Genomic DNA, 13,522 nt, shown 5'->3' with positions numbered 1-13,522 from the left:
GTTGAGTGCCAGTTCCCACATACAAAGTCCTGAGTTCAATTCCTGGTCCTGGTACCTCAAAAAAAAAAAGTCCCCTAAAGAGGTGATCAGTAGGGATCCAAAAGTCTCCCTGCTGCCTCCACAAAGCTGTGCTTTCCTGGTCCACCCTTCAGCAAACTGTTCCCCACTGCCCCGAGGAGGCACTGTGTCTTTACATCTCCACTGCCTTTGTCTCTGTTCATTTCAGGGTTGAACCTTTGTCTGGGGCATGTTGAAACAGTACCTGAGAGCCAGGACCCATTGATCTGAAGTCACTAATCAAAAGCTTTCAGTACTTGACTGTGCTCCTCCCCATTCTTGGGGGAAGATCCTCTCTTCAGCAAACTGTTCCCTGGCACTCTGAAGAGGCACTATGTCTTTAAATCTACCCTGCCTCAGCCCCTGTCCAGGGTGGGATTGAAACAGTGGCTGCCACTGCCTTTGTCTGGGATAGGTTGAAACTAGCTCAGAGCAGGGACTCAGCAATCTGAATGTGCTTATTAAAATCCCTGATCAGTGCTCAGTCATGCCTACCTACCCCTGTTCTTGCTGAAGAGGATTTTTACATTCCTTTCTGTTAGCCACAACTAGCCAAGGATTGGTCCCAAAGGTGACCCACCATGAGAATGGAGTATGGGCACTGACAGCTGTGATGTGGGGTGAGTTTCTCACTGTTTTTTACTGAAGTTTATGAGTCTCTTCCTTATGCTCTTCCCTGGATGCTGTACAGTGTTTCTCTCACCTCTAGACCCCCAAATAGTTGTTTCAGACAGTTCCTGTCTGATTAATAGCTGCTTTGGTGGAAGGACTGTAGCTCACTACTGTCATCTTCCCCAGTAAGCTCTTCACCTATCCACATAATTGAAATTTGTTTAAGAAAACTAAATGAAAATTCTGGAACTGAAAAATACAATAATTGAAATTGAGAACCCACCAGATGTGTTGAACAGCAAATTAGACAAACAAAGTACAGAATTGGTATATTTGAAGATTAGTAAATAGAAAATATTCAATCTGACACACTCAGAGAAAAACAGGATAGAGAATACTGAAAAGAACACTAGAGCTATATGGGATATAGCACAATGGTCTGTCAAATGTGTAGTTCTAGGAGAAAAGCATTAGAAAATGAGACAGAAGAGTTGAAGAGATGGTGAGCAGTATTTCCAAAAACAGATGAAAAAAATTAAACTACAGATATAAATATTCTATCAAACCCTAGGAGTAGAAACACAAGGAAAGTCTCCCATACAGACGTATAGTCAATCCCCTGAAAATAAAAGAAAAAGGGATAATATTATAGCAACCAGAGAACAAAAGACTCATTGTTTATAGATACACTGTTATATCTCTTCTCAGTAGAAACTTTGGTGTTAGTAGACAACTGAATGTCATCTTTATTTTTTTTTAAGTTTTAACTAAAAAAAAATTTAGATTCCATAAGTGTTACATAAAAGTTATAGGGGAGTCACATATGCCCCACTCCCCATACCACCCACATTTACCCACATTAACAACATCCTTCATTAGTGTAGTATATTCATTGCAATTGTTGAGCACATTTTGGAGCATTGTCACTAAGCATGGATTATAGTTTACATTGTAGTTTACACTCTGTCCATATAATTCTGTAGGTTATGGCAAGACATATATTGGCCTGTATCTGTTATTGTAATGTCATTCAGGACAATTCCAAAGTCCCCAAAATGCCCCTGTATTACACCTGTTTTCCCTCTTCCTTACCTCAGAACCTCCAGTGGCTACTGCCTCCTCATCAATGATATAAGTTCTTCCATTGCTAAAATCCCAGTAAGTCTATAGTAGAATACCAGTAAGTCCACTCTAGTCCATAGTTCATTCCCCAAACCTGATGATTCTGGAATGGTGATGCTCATTCCACCTCTAATTGAGAGGGGACTTCAGTTCCATACAGCTGATAGATGGGACTCTCTTCTTTGCAATTGTAGACTGTCTTGGTTCCTTGCTATGGTGGTTGTCCATCCTCACCTCCTTGTTAATTGTCCTGGGTGAGTCCAATGAACTGGAGAGTAGGTGTTGCCACTATGTTGAGGCTCAGGGCCCAGCTGGCACATGGACAGCCCAAAGATTCAAGTCTTTTGGACATACACCATATGCCTACCAACTCCAGCACCAACTATAGGTTCAAATAAAAGGGATAGAAAAGCCATATGTAGGGAAACCACAACTGAGTCCAATTCTGTCACACTGGGGAGTACAAACTCCAAAGTACGGCCCACTGGCAAGGCACCAAACTCCTGAGCTATTTACCCTGACCATAGTGCCTGGGTGTCTCTAGAGCTCTCAGGAGCCTGATGGTTTGGGGTAGCATCCAGTTTGCCGGTCAATGACATCCTGCTGAGATGTGTGTAAGTATAACCTCTGGAATAACCTCCTGACTCACTTTGAAGCCTTTTAGTCACATAAACTCATTTGTCTTTACCTTTTCCCCCTTTTGGTCAAGGTCTTTTTCTGGTTGCATTGCTAGTTGGTGCTTGGTAGTAATCCCTTGGTGGTAGGGAGGCTCATCTGGGGTCATGTCTGATGCTGGGGGGAAGTTATTGCATTTATATGCTGAGCTCACCTTAGAGAGAGGCCACATTTGAGCAACAAGGAGGCTCTCAGGAGGTAACTCTTAGGCACCCTATAATACTAAGCTAAGTTTCAATTTCAAGAGTAAAGGTTCATAAGCACAGTCATCCATATCAAGGGTCTGTCATTGGGTCATCCTTCTTCACTAGCCATTGCTTCTGTACTTGGTAGATTCTTGTTCTATTAGAGAATGTGGCAGAGCTCCCCAGGATGGGAACTCAATATTCTTTTGGTTATTGTGAGAATCTCCACCTTCATAATGCCCCATGAACATTTGAACACATTTATATGCCTTATATGTATGCCCAGGTGAACCTCCCATGTATCCCTCATCACTGATACTCCACACAAATGGGCCTGCCCTGTCTCAGTTGTAACCCTTCTGTGATCCAAAACTTCTTCAAAACTGAAACCAATAAAATACCCAAACACAATTAATAAGAAAATTAAATAATGATAGTTTTAAAAATAAGAAATAAAATACAAAAAAATTAAATAAAAATAAAAAATTGGGGGATAATAAAAAAATAATTTTTTTTACATTTTGCCTTTCATCACTGTAAGATCTGTTGTCCTGTATATACAGTCACATTTTCTTCCATGCATTCCCCCAAAGTCTTACTTTTTTTATTTTGTCTTCAAAATAGTTTTAGGTCACAGCAAAGTCACATACAGAATATAGTGGACTTCCATATACCCAATGTCCTCCCCCTTTCCCCCTTTCCTGTTAATGATCTTTTTACATGTGGATGATACATTTGTTACAACTGATAGACAAGTATTAAACCATAGTTACCAACCATGACCCATGGTTTACATTATGGTTTACATTTTGGACCTTACGCTTCTATACATTTTGATGAAACTTAATATGGCCTGTATCTGAATGTCATCTTTAAAGTGCTAAATTAACATAATTTCCATCCCCAGGGAAAATAACATAAAAAAATTATTAAAGTGAATTCTTTATGTAGAAGGAATGTATCCCAGATAGAAACACAGAAATGTAGAAAACTAGGAGTAGTGCCAGAAATGGTTTATATGTATGTATCCCGAGCAAATATTTTTAATAATAATATCTTGTGGGGTTAAAATACAAATTGCATAGCAAAATTTCATAAACTACAGGAGAAGTTAAAATAAGTTATAATATTCCAAAGACCTGGAATCATTGGACAAAATAGTAAGAGTAATAATTTATATTAGACTAATAAGTGAAAAATTTATTTTGTAAATCCTTAGGTTAAATCATTAGACCTTACCAGTATGTGAATGATAAAAGAAGATATAAATGAAAAGTTAATGGTGGGGAAGAATAATAAAAAGTTCATATGATTTATTCAAAAGAAGGCAAGAAAAGAGAGAAAAGGGAACATAAAATATGTGGGTACATATAATCCAAATAGATCCTGAGTCACGCCTTACTGATGTGGTTGAATGAAAGCCCTAATCTTAACAGGTAATTTAATTAAGGGTCTCTCAAATGAATCCAATATAATCAAAGGGTATCACACCCAGAAGAAGAATTATTTTACAAACATAATCTTTCTCCTTTTGGGATTCATAAATATTCTCAAACTGTTACAGGAATTAAGCAAGAATGCCCACTAATTCCGTTAATATTTTATAGGGTATTGGAGATATTTACCTATGAAATTAGGCAAGAGAACTTGATTAGCGATGCTATAATTGCAAAGGAACACTTAAATATTTCTTTTTTTTTCTTTGAGTATATGATGATTTCATATCTGGAAAACCCAAAAGAGTTGATGGCTATTATGAACAATAGAATAATTTAGAAAAATATTAAAAGTAGATTTAAATTAGCATATGGAATTCAGTAGTCTATATATATAGCCATGTCCTATTAGAAGATGTAATGGAAGAGAGATCCCATTTAAACTAGTCTCAAAAAGGCCAAAATAAGCATAAACTTACTAAGAACTGTGCAAATCCTATATGAAGAAAATGATTCCATCTCCCACCCACCCACCACACGTATACTTGAACAAATGCAAAGCCTTAAATTGTACTTGGATAAGAAATTTCATTCTTGTAGTCAGTTTTCTGTAAGTAATTTGTAAGTTTAACACTGTTCCAACGAAAATACCAATAGATTTTTCTGTAGCTAGGCAATTTGATTATAAATGCATTTGGAAGAATAAACAAGTAATAATTATTAGGATGCCCTGTCGGGGGAAACATGATTATGGGGGTAACTTGCTAAACCAGTCGTTAAAACATTATAAAACCTCTCAAATTAATACAGAGTGAAATTGGTGCATGAATAAAAAGACCATTATTTCCTAGGTCTAGCCACTGAAACTGCTGAGAAGCAGTAGCATTCAGTTATCATCCTTAGTTCCCTCATCTTAGTCTTTCAATGCCATTCTCCACTAATAGAAAACAGAGTTCTTTCTATGAGTGGTTGGTTTCAGGTCTTTGGCAGGAAGAGTAAAAGATGAGCCAAGGACATCTTGGTCCGAAAAGAAGGAAGAAATTGGAGTAATGGAGTCATATAATATAGACATGTAATAGTACGTAGGAGGCATCTTCTTTTTATTAAGCATCAAAAAAATAATGTCTGTAATTGATTTTGAAACACTGGATATCTAAAATCCCATGATTTTAAAAATGATATTCCAAAGAAGAAACAATAAAAACAAAATGAAAACAAATATAAAACAAAGCCTCTCTGTTCTCCATTTGTAGATAACTAGGCTGTCAATTCCTTACTCAGACGAGTGCCTTTTAAATGGAAAGAGCTATGCATTTATCTTGCCTTTTCTGTTTGGACTATATTTCAAGTTAATCATATATCCTGTTTGTTTATTTTTTAAAGGAAAATTCCAGACAAGTGGAATGAATGACATATTTAGAAAATAACCGGCCCAAAGGAAGTGATTGATTTAGAAAAATGTTATCAATGGGTGAAACCATAGATAAAACGTGATAGAAAATATTCCAATGGAGAATCATGATGTCACAACTTAAATCTGGCCAACTTTATCATCACTAAGTGTGGAGCAATTTAGACATTATGCGCTTTCAAATATGATTCATCTTGAGGTATACAACAACACCCACATACAGAATATTTTTTATTAAAAAACTGAACTTGGATATGATGAGATTTTAGCAAAAATTTTTAGCTTATAGAAAATGCACAGGATAATAGCACAAGCTGAAGGACAACACAAGAAAGCAAACAGACAAATCCTGAATATGGAATGTTTCTACCGGACAACAGATGCAGTCCCTCCTACAAGTCTATGGCTTGAAAACAAAAAATAAAAGACAAAGAGAGGCAGAATTGCTGCAAAAACAAAAGTGACTTGAGAGACATAACACCAATGTATGAATTTTGTATGGATCCTGATTTACACAAAATAACTATAAAAAGACATTTGAGAAAATTAGGGAATGTATATGACCGTATTAGATGAGTTATTTTTATTTTAGTTAGGTATGAAAGTAGCAGTGTAGTTAGGTTAAAAAATACCGATATTTTTAAAGATACTTAAAAAATACATAGGAGGTAAAATGATATAATCTGTCTAATCTGTTTCAAATACCTCATACTTCACAACAAAAACTAAAAATAAGAAAAGGGTGTGGTAGTTGAAGCAAGCATGACAAACTTATTAATGTTTTTGATGACGTATGGGGCTCAATACACAACTCTGTACTTTGCAAACATTTAAAAATTTTCAAAACAGAAAAAATTGAAAGCATAGATATTGGAAACAAAAATAGAAACTGATGGCCTTGATTTTTCCATTAAGTTATTCCCTCTCTTTGCCCACATCACCAAAGCATGTCATGTACTGGAAATTGTAGCACATGCTGGTTAGCATAACTGGCTGGGGTCAATCCTGTTCTGCTTTGTGAATCTGGAAATTTGCTTATTGTTTATGAGCTTTAGTTTCTTCATCTGTACGAGTACACTAATGATGTCTATTGTAAGGCTAAATTAAAACATGTTTGTGGTTTCATTTATAATATTATTTTAATATTCATATTTAGAAAGATATCTTTATCATGATAATGCCAAAGTTGTGGATTGAAGTAAAGTACTCTTTTGCCAGATCTCTCTGATGTTTAATTATAACATATTTTCGAAGAAAGCAGAAACGAATGAATGAACTAATGAATGTTTAAAGATGACTAAATAAAATAATTGATTGCAGATCCAAAGATGCTGAAAAAAAACCACCCCAGTCTTTTATTAAAAATAAAGTTGATATAATGTTTATTCCAAGGCTATTAAATCTACTTCTACCATATTGTCTAATGGTTAGACCAGTAGACAGTTTTCTATTTTACTGTCTTTGCAAGAAATTATAAGGAAAAAGGGCAGAGTTCCTGACTGGTCCACCATGATTCCCTTTTGCCAGACCTGGCTGGGGACTGACAAGAAAAAGAGAAACCCAGAGCAATGTCATCGATATCCAGTTTGATTGGTGGTTCCCAAATGACTTGGCATGCCCAAATCCGGGATTTTCTAAACGGGAGTTTACTTTTTCTATTGGAAATTGGCACTGGTTTTGTCTTACTGTGATTTAAAATAAGCCTCTTTATTAAATCTTGAACATTGCTCTTCTGAGAAAAGCCTATTTTTTTTTTTTAATAAACTAAAAATTCAGTGATCTGAATAAATGTGTCCAGTCCAGAGTAAATGTGAGGTCTGGAAATATTTTACCAAGCAAATAAATGACCATGACATGATAGTTGATTCCCCTGTGGACAATATCACTACTATTACGGAGTTTCACAAATATGGAATTAACTTCTGTTTGCAATTCTTTTCCCCTTTTCTTCTTTGGGGATAATTTGGATAGAGGGAAATGAAAGACGCATGTTAAGAACTCTGTAAGACAAAAGAAGAGAAAGAAATTTCACCTTCACAGATATGGTTCAGCAGAATTACAACATAGTTGTAATGAACCAGACTAGTCCTAGTTCAAAAACATTTATCGTTTTATTAGTACACTCGGTTCCTTACAATTTTTGTGAAAATAATTTTGAAGAGTAAAGCATTATTCCAGCACCCATGTGGTTTGGTGCCACATCCCCATCCTTTGCCTGAAAAAATATTGCTTCTTTTTTTTTTTCATCCCTTTTCTCAGTCTTTATTAATTTAGCTTTGGAGTATGATTTATTTAAGTTTTGTTTCAAATCCCATTTGTTTCTTAATATGGTTTAGATACAGCTTCTTTCAATTTGACTGGGAGAAGGTGCATCATGAATCAAATAATTAATATCACTTCTAATTAAAATCTTTTATAATCCACATGGCTTATAATTGTATTGAATCATTGGCAAAATTCTCATTATTCCACTGTATAATACAGGGTACATGTTATCCTTTTGTATTTTTTATTGCCATTGTGTAGAAAACGGCTTATGAAATGTGCTATCTAATAAAAATACTTTTGACATTTGGAGCTGTGAATTACTGTTTTTATATTGTAAAGTTGTCATGTTCAGAGTTTACTTACCTTGAGGACCTTCTGGCTAAAAGCTGTGTTTCATCTAATACAGTTCCATGTAGAAAGAACAAAACAAAACCCCTCTTTCTTAAATAAAATGTACCTCGCCATCTTTTGCCATGTTAAGGTGTCATTTTATCTTCTGTTGTGAATTCAATCCCCTTTCGTGGTTTCAGCTTTGCCCTTAGCTCACAAGTCAAACAGATGTCAAATTATCTCTGATCCTAACTCTTTCCTATTTCCTGAATATAAAACAGCTGCTGCACATCATCTGTAGACTTTGCTGGCATCTTAAACTTAGTGTATACAGACGTGAATGTGTTATTTTCCTATGATATCTTTTTCTCAGGTCATGGTATCTGTTTCCTCTCGGTGTAAGGATCTGGTGAATTTTGATTCCTCTAAGCTGCATCATGGAGACAGCAAAAGATGATTAGAAACCTGTTTCTCCTTTCCCTCAATAACTTGGAATGTGTGGATGTACATGCATGCATGTGTTATCGCAATGTATTTCTCTTGTTAATCATAGTTTTTATTGAAGTATAATTTACCTAGACGTCATAAAATTGTATATTTAACATTTACGAATAAAGTTGCTAGGAATGTTTTTTTGTACAAGTCTTTTTATGGACATATGTTTTTACTTCTCTCGAGTAAATACTAAGGAGTGACATTCCTGAATCAGAAGCACATAACTTTTTTGGGGAACTCTCAAACAGTGGTTGTACCATTTTAACAATTTAGGACCAAGTAGTTGGCAAACTCACACATGTGCACATATAAAATACAATTAGAAAGACAAATGGTAAACCACAGCAAATGAATGATATGAAATATATGCAGAATTAGATAAAAGGTACAATAAAGTAAGCTGAGTATGTAGGTTAGGACTTAGATTCTGAAAAAATGCAGCTGTAGTGTCAAACATTTGGTAGCTAGGTGCGTGACCTTGGAAAATTATCTAGCATTCTAAGCCAGAGTTTCCTTGTGTTTCGCATTGGGACAATAATAGTATTTCCTTTCTAGGGTTGTGGAGAGGATTACATGAACAAATTCATGTAATTCTTGGCTGAGTGCCTGGCAAAAAATTAGTGTTCAATAAGTATTTGCTATTAATATTGAATTTTAAATTTTATAATTAGGAAAAAACTGGTATAAAAGAGCTATATTCATTTTTATTTCCTTTAAGCACTTAAAATCTAAACCACAGACAAGAGGAGAGTCTTGAATCTTGAGAAATCCTCTAAAATTAATCAAGGAATCACTAATTAAGACACTCTAGAATAAATACTTGTGAAAGAATCAAACATAGTTTTTGAAACACATATGCAATTAGGCGGGAATTTGAAGATGTCTTGAGTGTTTTGTGTATGGACATTATCCTTAGCAGAATGTAAAATGGAAAGCAAAAATTTAGAGTCAGGAAAACCAGTTTAGAATCTCAGTATTTATACTTGATGGCCATACTAGTAACTTACTCTATCCGTCATAGTTTCTTCAATAATTAAGAGTAATGTTGTAATATTTTTGCAGCAATGACAAAGAAGGTATTATATCAATTCTAAGAGACAGCTACGGAGAGTTATAAGGGGTTATGGGATTTCTCCTTTTTGCAGTAATGAAAACATACTAAAATTGATGGAGGTGATGAGAGCACAATTCCATGATGAAAATGAGAGCCACAGAGTGTACACTTTGTTGTTGTTGTTTTTAAGATTTTTATTTATTTCTCTCCCCTTCCCCACTCCCTCCCCCCCAGTTGTCTGCTCTCTGTGTCCATTCACTTCTATCCTTATCAGCGGCACCAGGAATCTGTGTTTCTTTTTGTTGTGTCATCTTGTGTCAGCTCTCCGTGACTTTGAATGGATTGTACAAAACATGGGACTATAACACAGGGAGTCCAGTGGTGGAAGATGAACTGTGGTTAACAGACTAAATGTGAGAACGTTCTCTCATGAACTATAGCAAATTATGATACTAATGCAGAGTGTTAGTAATTGGGTGGGTTGGGGGAAAATGCACCAAATGTAAGATGTGAGCGATAGTAGTAATATTTTGATGATGCTCTTTCGTAGTTTGTAACAAATGTTTCACAAAAATGCAAAGTGTTAGTGGTGGGGCAATGTATGGGAACTCTGTATGATGTTATGCATGTTTGTTTTGTAAGTTCACAACTTTTACTATACACTTATTGTCTATGTATATGCATGTATGAATAATACACTTCAATAAAATTTTATTAAAAAATAAAATGGGGATATTAATAATTTCACATGAACATACTATAGGCAATTGTAAATATATTTTTTTAAAGATTTATTTATTTCTCTCCCCAGCCCCCCCACTGCTCCAGTTGTCTGTTCTCTGTGTCACTTTGCTGCGTCTTCTTTGTCCGCTTCTGTTGTTGTCAGTGGCACGGGAATCTGTGTCTCTTTTTGCTGCGTCATCTTGTTGTGTCAGCTCTCCGTCTGTGTGGCGCCATTCCTGGGCAGGCTGCACTTTCTTTCGCACTGGACAGCTCTCCTTATGGGGCGCACTCCTTGCGCGTGGGGCTCCCTTATGCGGGGACACCCCTGTGTGGCACGGCACTCTTTGCGCGCATTAGCACTGCGCATGGGACAGCTGCACACGGGTCAAGGAGGCCCGGGGTTTGAACTGCGGACCTCCCATGTGGTAGGCGGACGCCCTAACCACTGGGCCAAGTCTGCCACCTGGCAACTGTAAATATTATGCAAAAAATGTCAAGTGTTTTATAAACTGTGCAAATGTTATGGTTACTTTAGCTCACTGGTCCTCAAAGTGTGGACCTCTGACCAGCGGCTGCAGCATCCTTTGGGAACTTGTCAGAAACGAAGATTTTCAGGCCTTGTTTCCAACCTTATACCTGGAAATGCATGTGGACTTGTAGAGTTAAGTAAATGTATACATTGAAAGTAACTTTTCAAATAAACATGTGTTAGAGTGGAAGGGGAAAAGAAAGGCAAAGACTTTATTGCTTCACTTTCCTTCAAAATATATTAAAAATCTATTTGTGGACTTTATTTCAAAACAACTCTTTAGCCATTGACAGTGGGACGTCCCCCTTTGAGGGATTCATTCTTAAAGTAAAAATGTGTATAAATTTTTTGAGGGACTGGGGCTGGAGATTGAACCTGGGACTTCATATGTAGGAGGCTGGCGTTCAACCACTGAGTTACACTGGCACCCCCAAATTGTTGTTTTTGTTGCTGTTGTTTGTTTTGTTTTTAGGAGGTACCAGGGATTGAACCTGGGAGTGGACCTACGTCCGCTCTCTAAAATATTTTCTTTGTGGGGATAGGAATCTCCTTTAAAGTCTTTCTCCTTTTTTCAGTGTGACATTTCTCTTTATTATTAGTAGACCTCAAAAAACACTTATCACATTTTGTTCCTTAATGACTAGAATGAGTCTTCTATCTCTTATATTCCATCAAGACAGTATCCTGATAATAGATTTTGCCCCTAAAATGAGGCATTTGAGGGCAACTCTGTCATATTTTCATCTGTTTTTCATATGGTAACACAATTAGACAGGAACCTAAGTTTTTAATCTTATTTTTATCAATAGATAGAGAAAAAAATCTATTTGAATTGCTCAAGCTCTAAACTGATGATGGGAAGTAAGATACTTGTAGTACTTTCTTAAATTTATGGGAAAGGACAATAAAATCTCACTTTCCCCTCATTTTGGGATTTCAAGGTAAAGTTGGATTGCAGATCTGTACTCTTTTTAGTGTTAGCCATAAAAATATGAACAAATATTTAAAACTTTTCATGGAGTATGGGAAATAGAAAATATGATACAAATGGGTTAAGATGTTAAAAAATCATAAAGGGAAAAGAAGATAGATATTTCATAAATTTAATTCTATGACTTAAATGATGTTTTGTCAATTATGTCAATTGTTGCTATGACACTTGTTTAGCTACAGAATATAATTTTATTTTGCATAATCTGTGGTTGATGATTGACTATTTTAACCCAAAACACTTGTTCATTTTTGTCTTTTAGGCTTATGTGTATGACATGGGTTCAAGTACGTATTTCCACAAATTGGCAGGGCACACAGACACAGTCACCAGTGTGGCCTTTAGCCCAACGGCATCTCAGGTACAGTTTTACTGTGTTTGTTAGGGGTACTACCATTCCATATTTTCATATCAGACTTTTGTACCTTTCAGACTTGATTTTGGTGAAACTTTTAAAAATCACTTATCAGTTTTCATGGAGTGTAGGGAAGAGAATTTAGGAAATAAACCTTTATTTAGGAGAAAGAGAACTCTATTATGTTCTCTTTTATAATAAAATACTCATCATTCAGTGCCTAGGTACATTTGATCTAACCGAAATATGGAAAAAAAAAGGAAATTTCCATAGCAAATATGTTTATATCTAGGACTATATATGACTACTGTAGTTAAACTTGAAGGGAGAAAGCAAGGACCAGAGCAAGTAAAACAGGATTTTAAAAGTTACTGTGAAAGGAATATGTAACGTAGAAAGAAGACCACAAAAATTTTAAGCAGTTTCTTATTTAGGAGAAAAGATAAAATGAAATTAATATCCATTGTAAATCAATAGTATAGACTAATAAATGGCCTTATATTATTAATATAGAGGGAAATATTTTATAGAAGTTGTAAAAATGTTTAAATATTTATTAATCTTGAATATTTGGGAATATCGACTTCGTTTTGTCTCTTTAAGTTTGAGGCCTTGATTTGGAAAATAATATTGCATGCTTTAATCTGCTCTGTGTATAGTGTGTATGTGTGTATGAATATGTATTTTTTTTGTGTGTAAGTGGAAATATACCATTGTTCACTAAACTATATTTTTGCAGTCAAGAGCGTGTTAAAGTCCCTGGCACGTAGTTAACCTTCAATGAATATTTACTCTTGAAAAATGAGTAAAAAATCTTGTCATGTCATTTAATAAAGGGATTCTGTCTGCACTACTATTTCAAAGGTTTATAATAATTCCATATTTGCCATGATTAATTAATTAATAATTAATTTTTAGTCCACTGCTGATGGCATGTAAAAGAAAGAATTTGGATCCCTACCTCTCACCATGTACAAGTATAGACTATAGGCACAAATTGTCACTAGTTTTCAGAGCAATACACAGGTGAACAAATGCCAGTTGTATACAATCTGTGTACCTATCTATAAAAATAGGTGGAATCCCATATATAGTATTTGGAATACTGATACTGATATGACTCCAATTTTAAATTATAACTTGTAACTTCTAGTATTTTGATGCTTTCTCTGAATCCCACTTTCTAGTGAGCTCTGGTTAATCTGACTAGGTTGGATGAAGACAAGACTTGGAAGTCAATCAGAGCTAAGCCCAATTTCAGATGTTAACAAATTTCACT

At 35.4% G+C, this 13,522-nt stretch overlaps 1 protein-coding gene across 3 annotated transcripts in view; it reads left to right on the top strand.

The window, feature by feature from the left end:
* Positions 1–13,522, top strand: part of WDR27 (WD repeat domain 27) — a 397,567-nt gene that overhangs the window by 197,778 nt on the left and 186,267 nt on the right. For 2 of the 3 annotated variants that reach the window (XM_058289718.2, XM_058289717.2), the window contains one exon: positions 12,151–12,249. In XM_058289718.2, coding sequence (XP_058145701.1) covers positions 12,151–12,249 — 99 coding nt within the window. Of the gene's footprint in view, positions 1–5,470; positions 5,925–12,150; positions 12,250–13,522 lie in introns of those variants that run through there. The other variant, XM_058289719.2, reaches the window with a different exon arrangement.

Source organism: Dasypus novemcinctus, chromosome 28 (genome assembly GCF_030445035.2).
Source record: "Dasypus novemcinctus isolate mDasNov1 chromosome 28, mDasNov1.1.hap2, whole genome shotgun sequence".
Taxonomy (NCBI): domain Eukaryota; kingdom Metazoa; phylum Chordata; class Mammalia; order Cingulata; family Dasypodidae; genus Dasypus; species Dasypus novemcinctus.
This window is presented reverse-complemented; position numbering and strand designations above follow the sequence as displayed.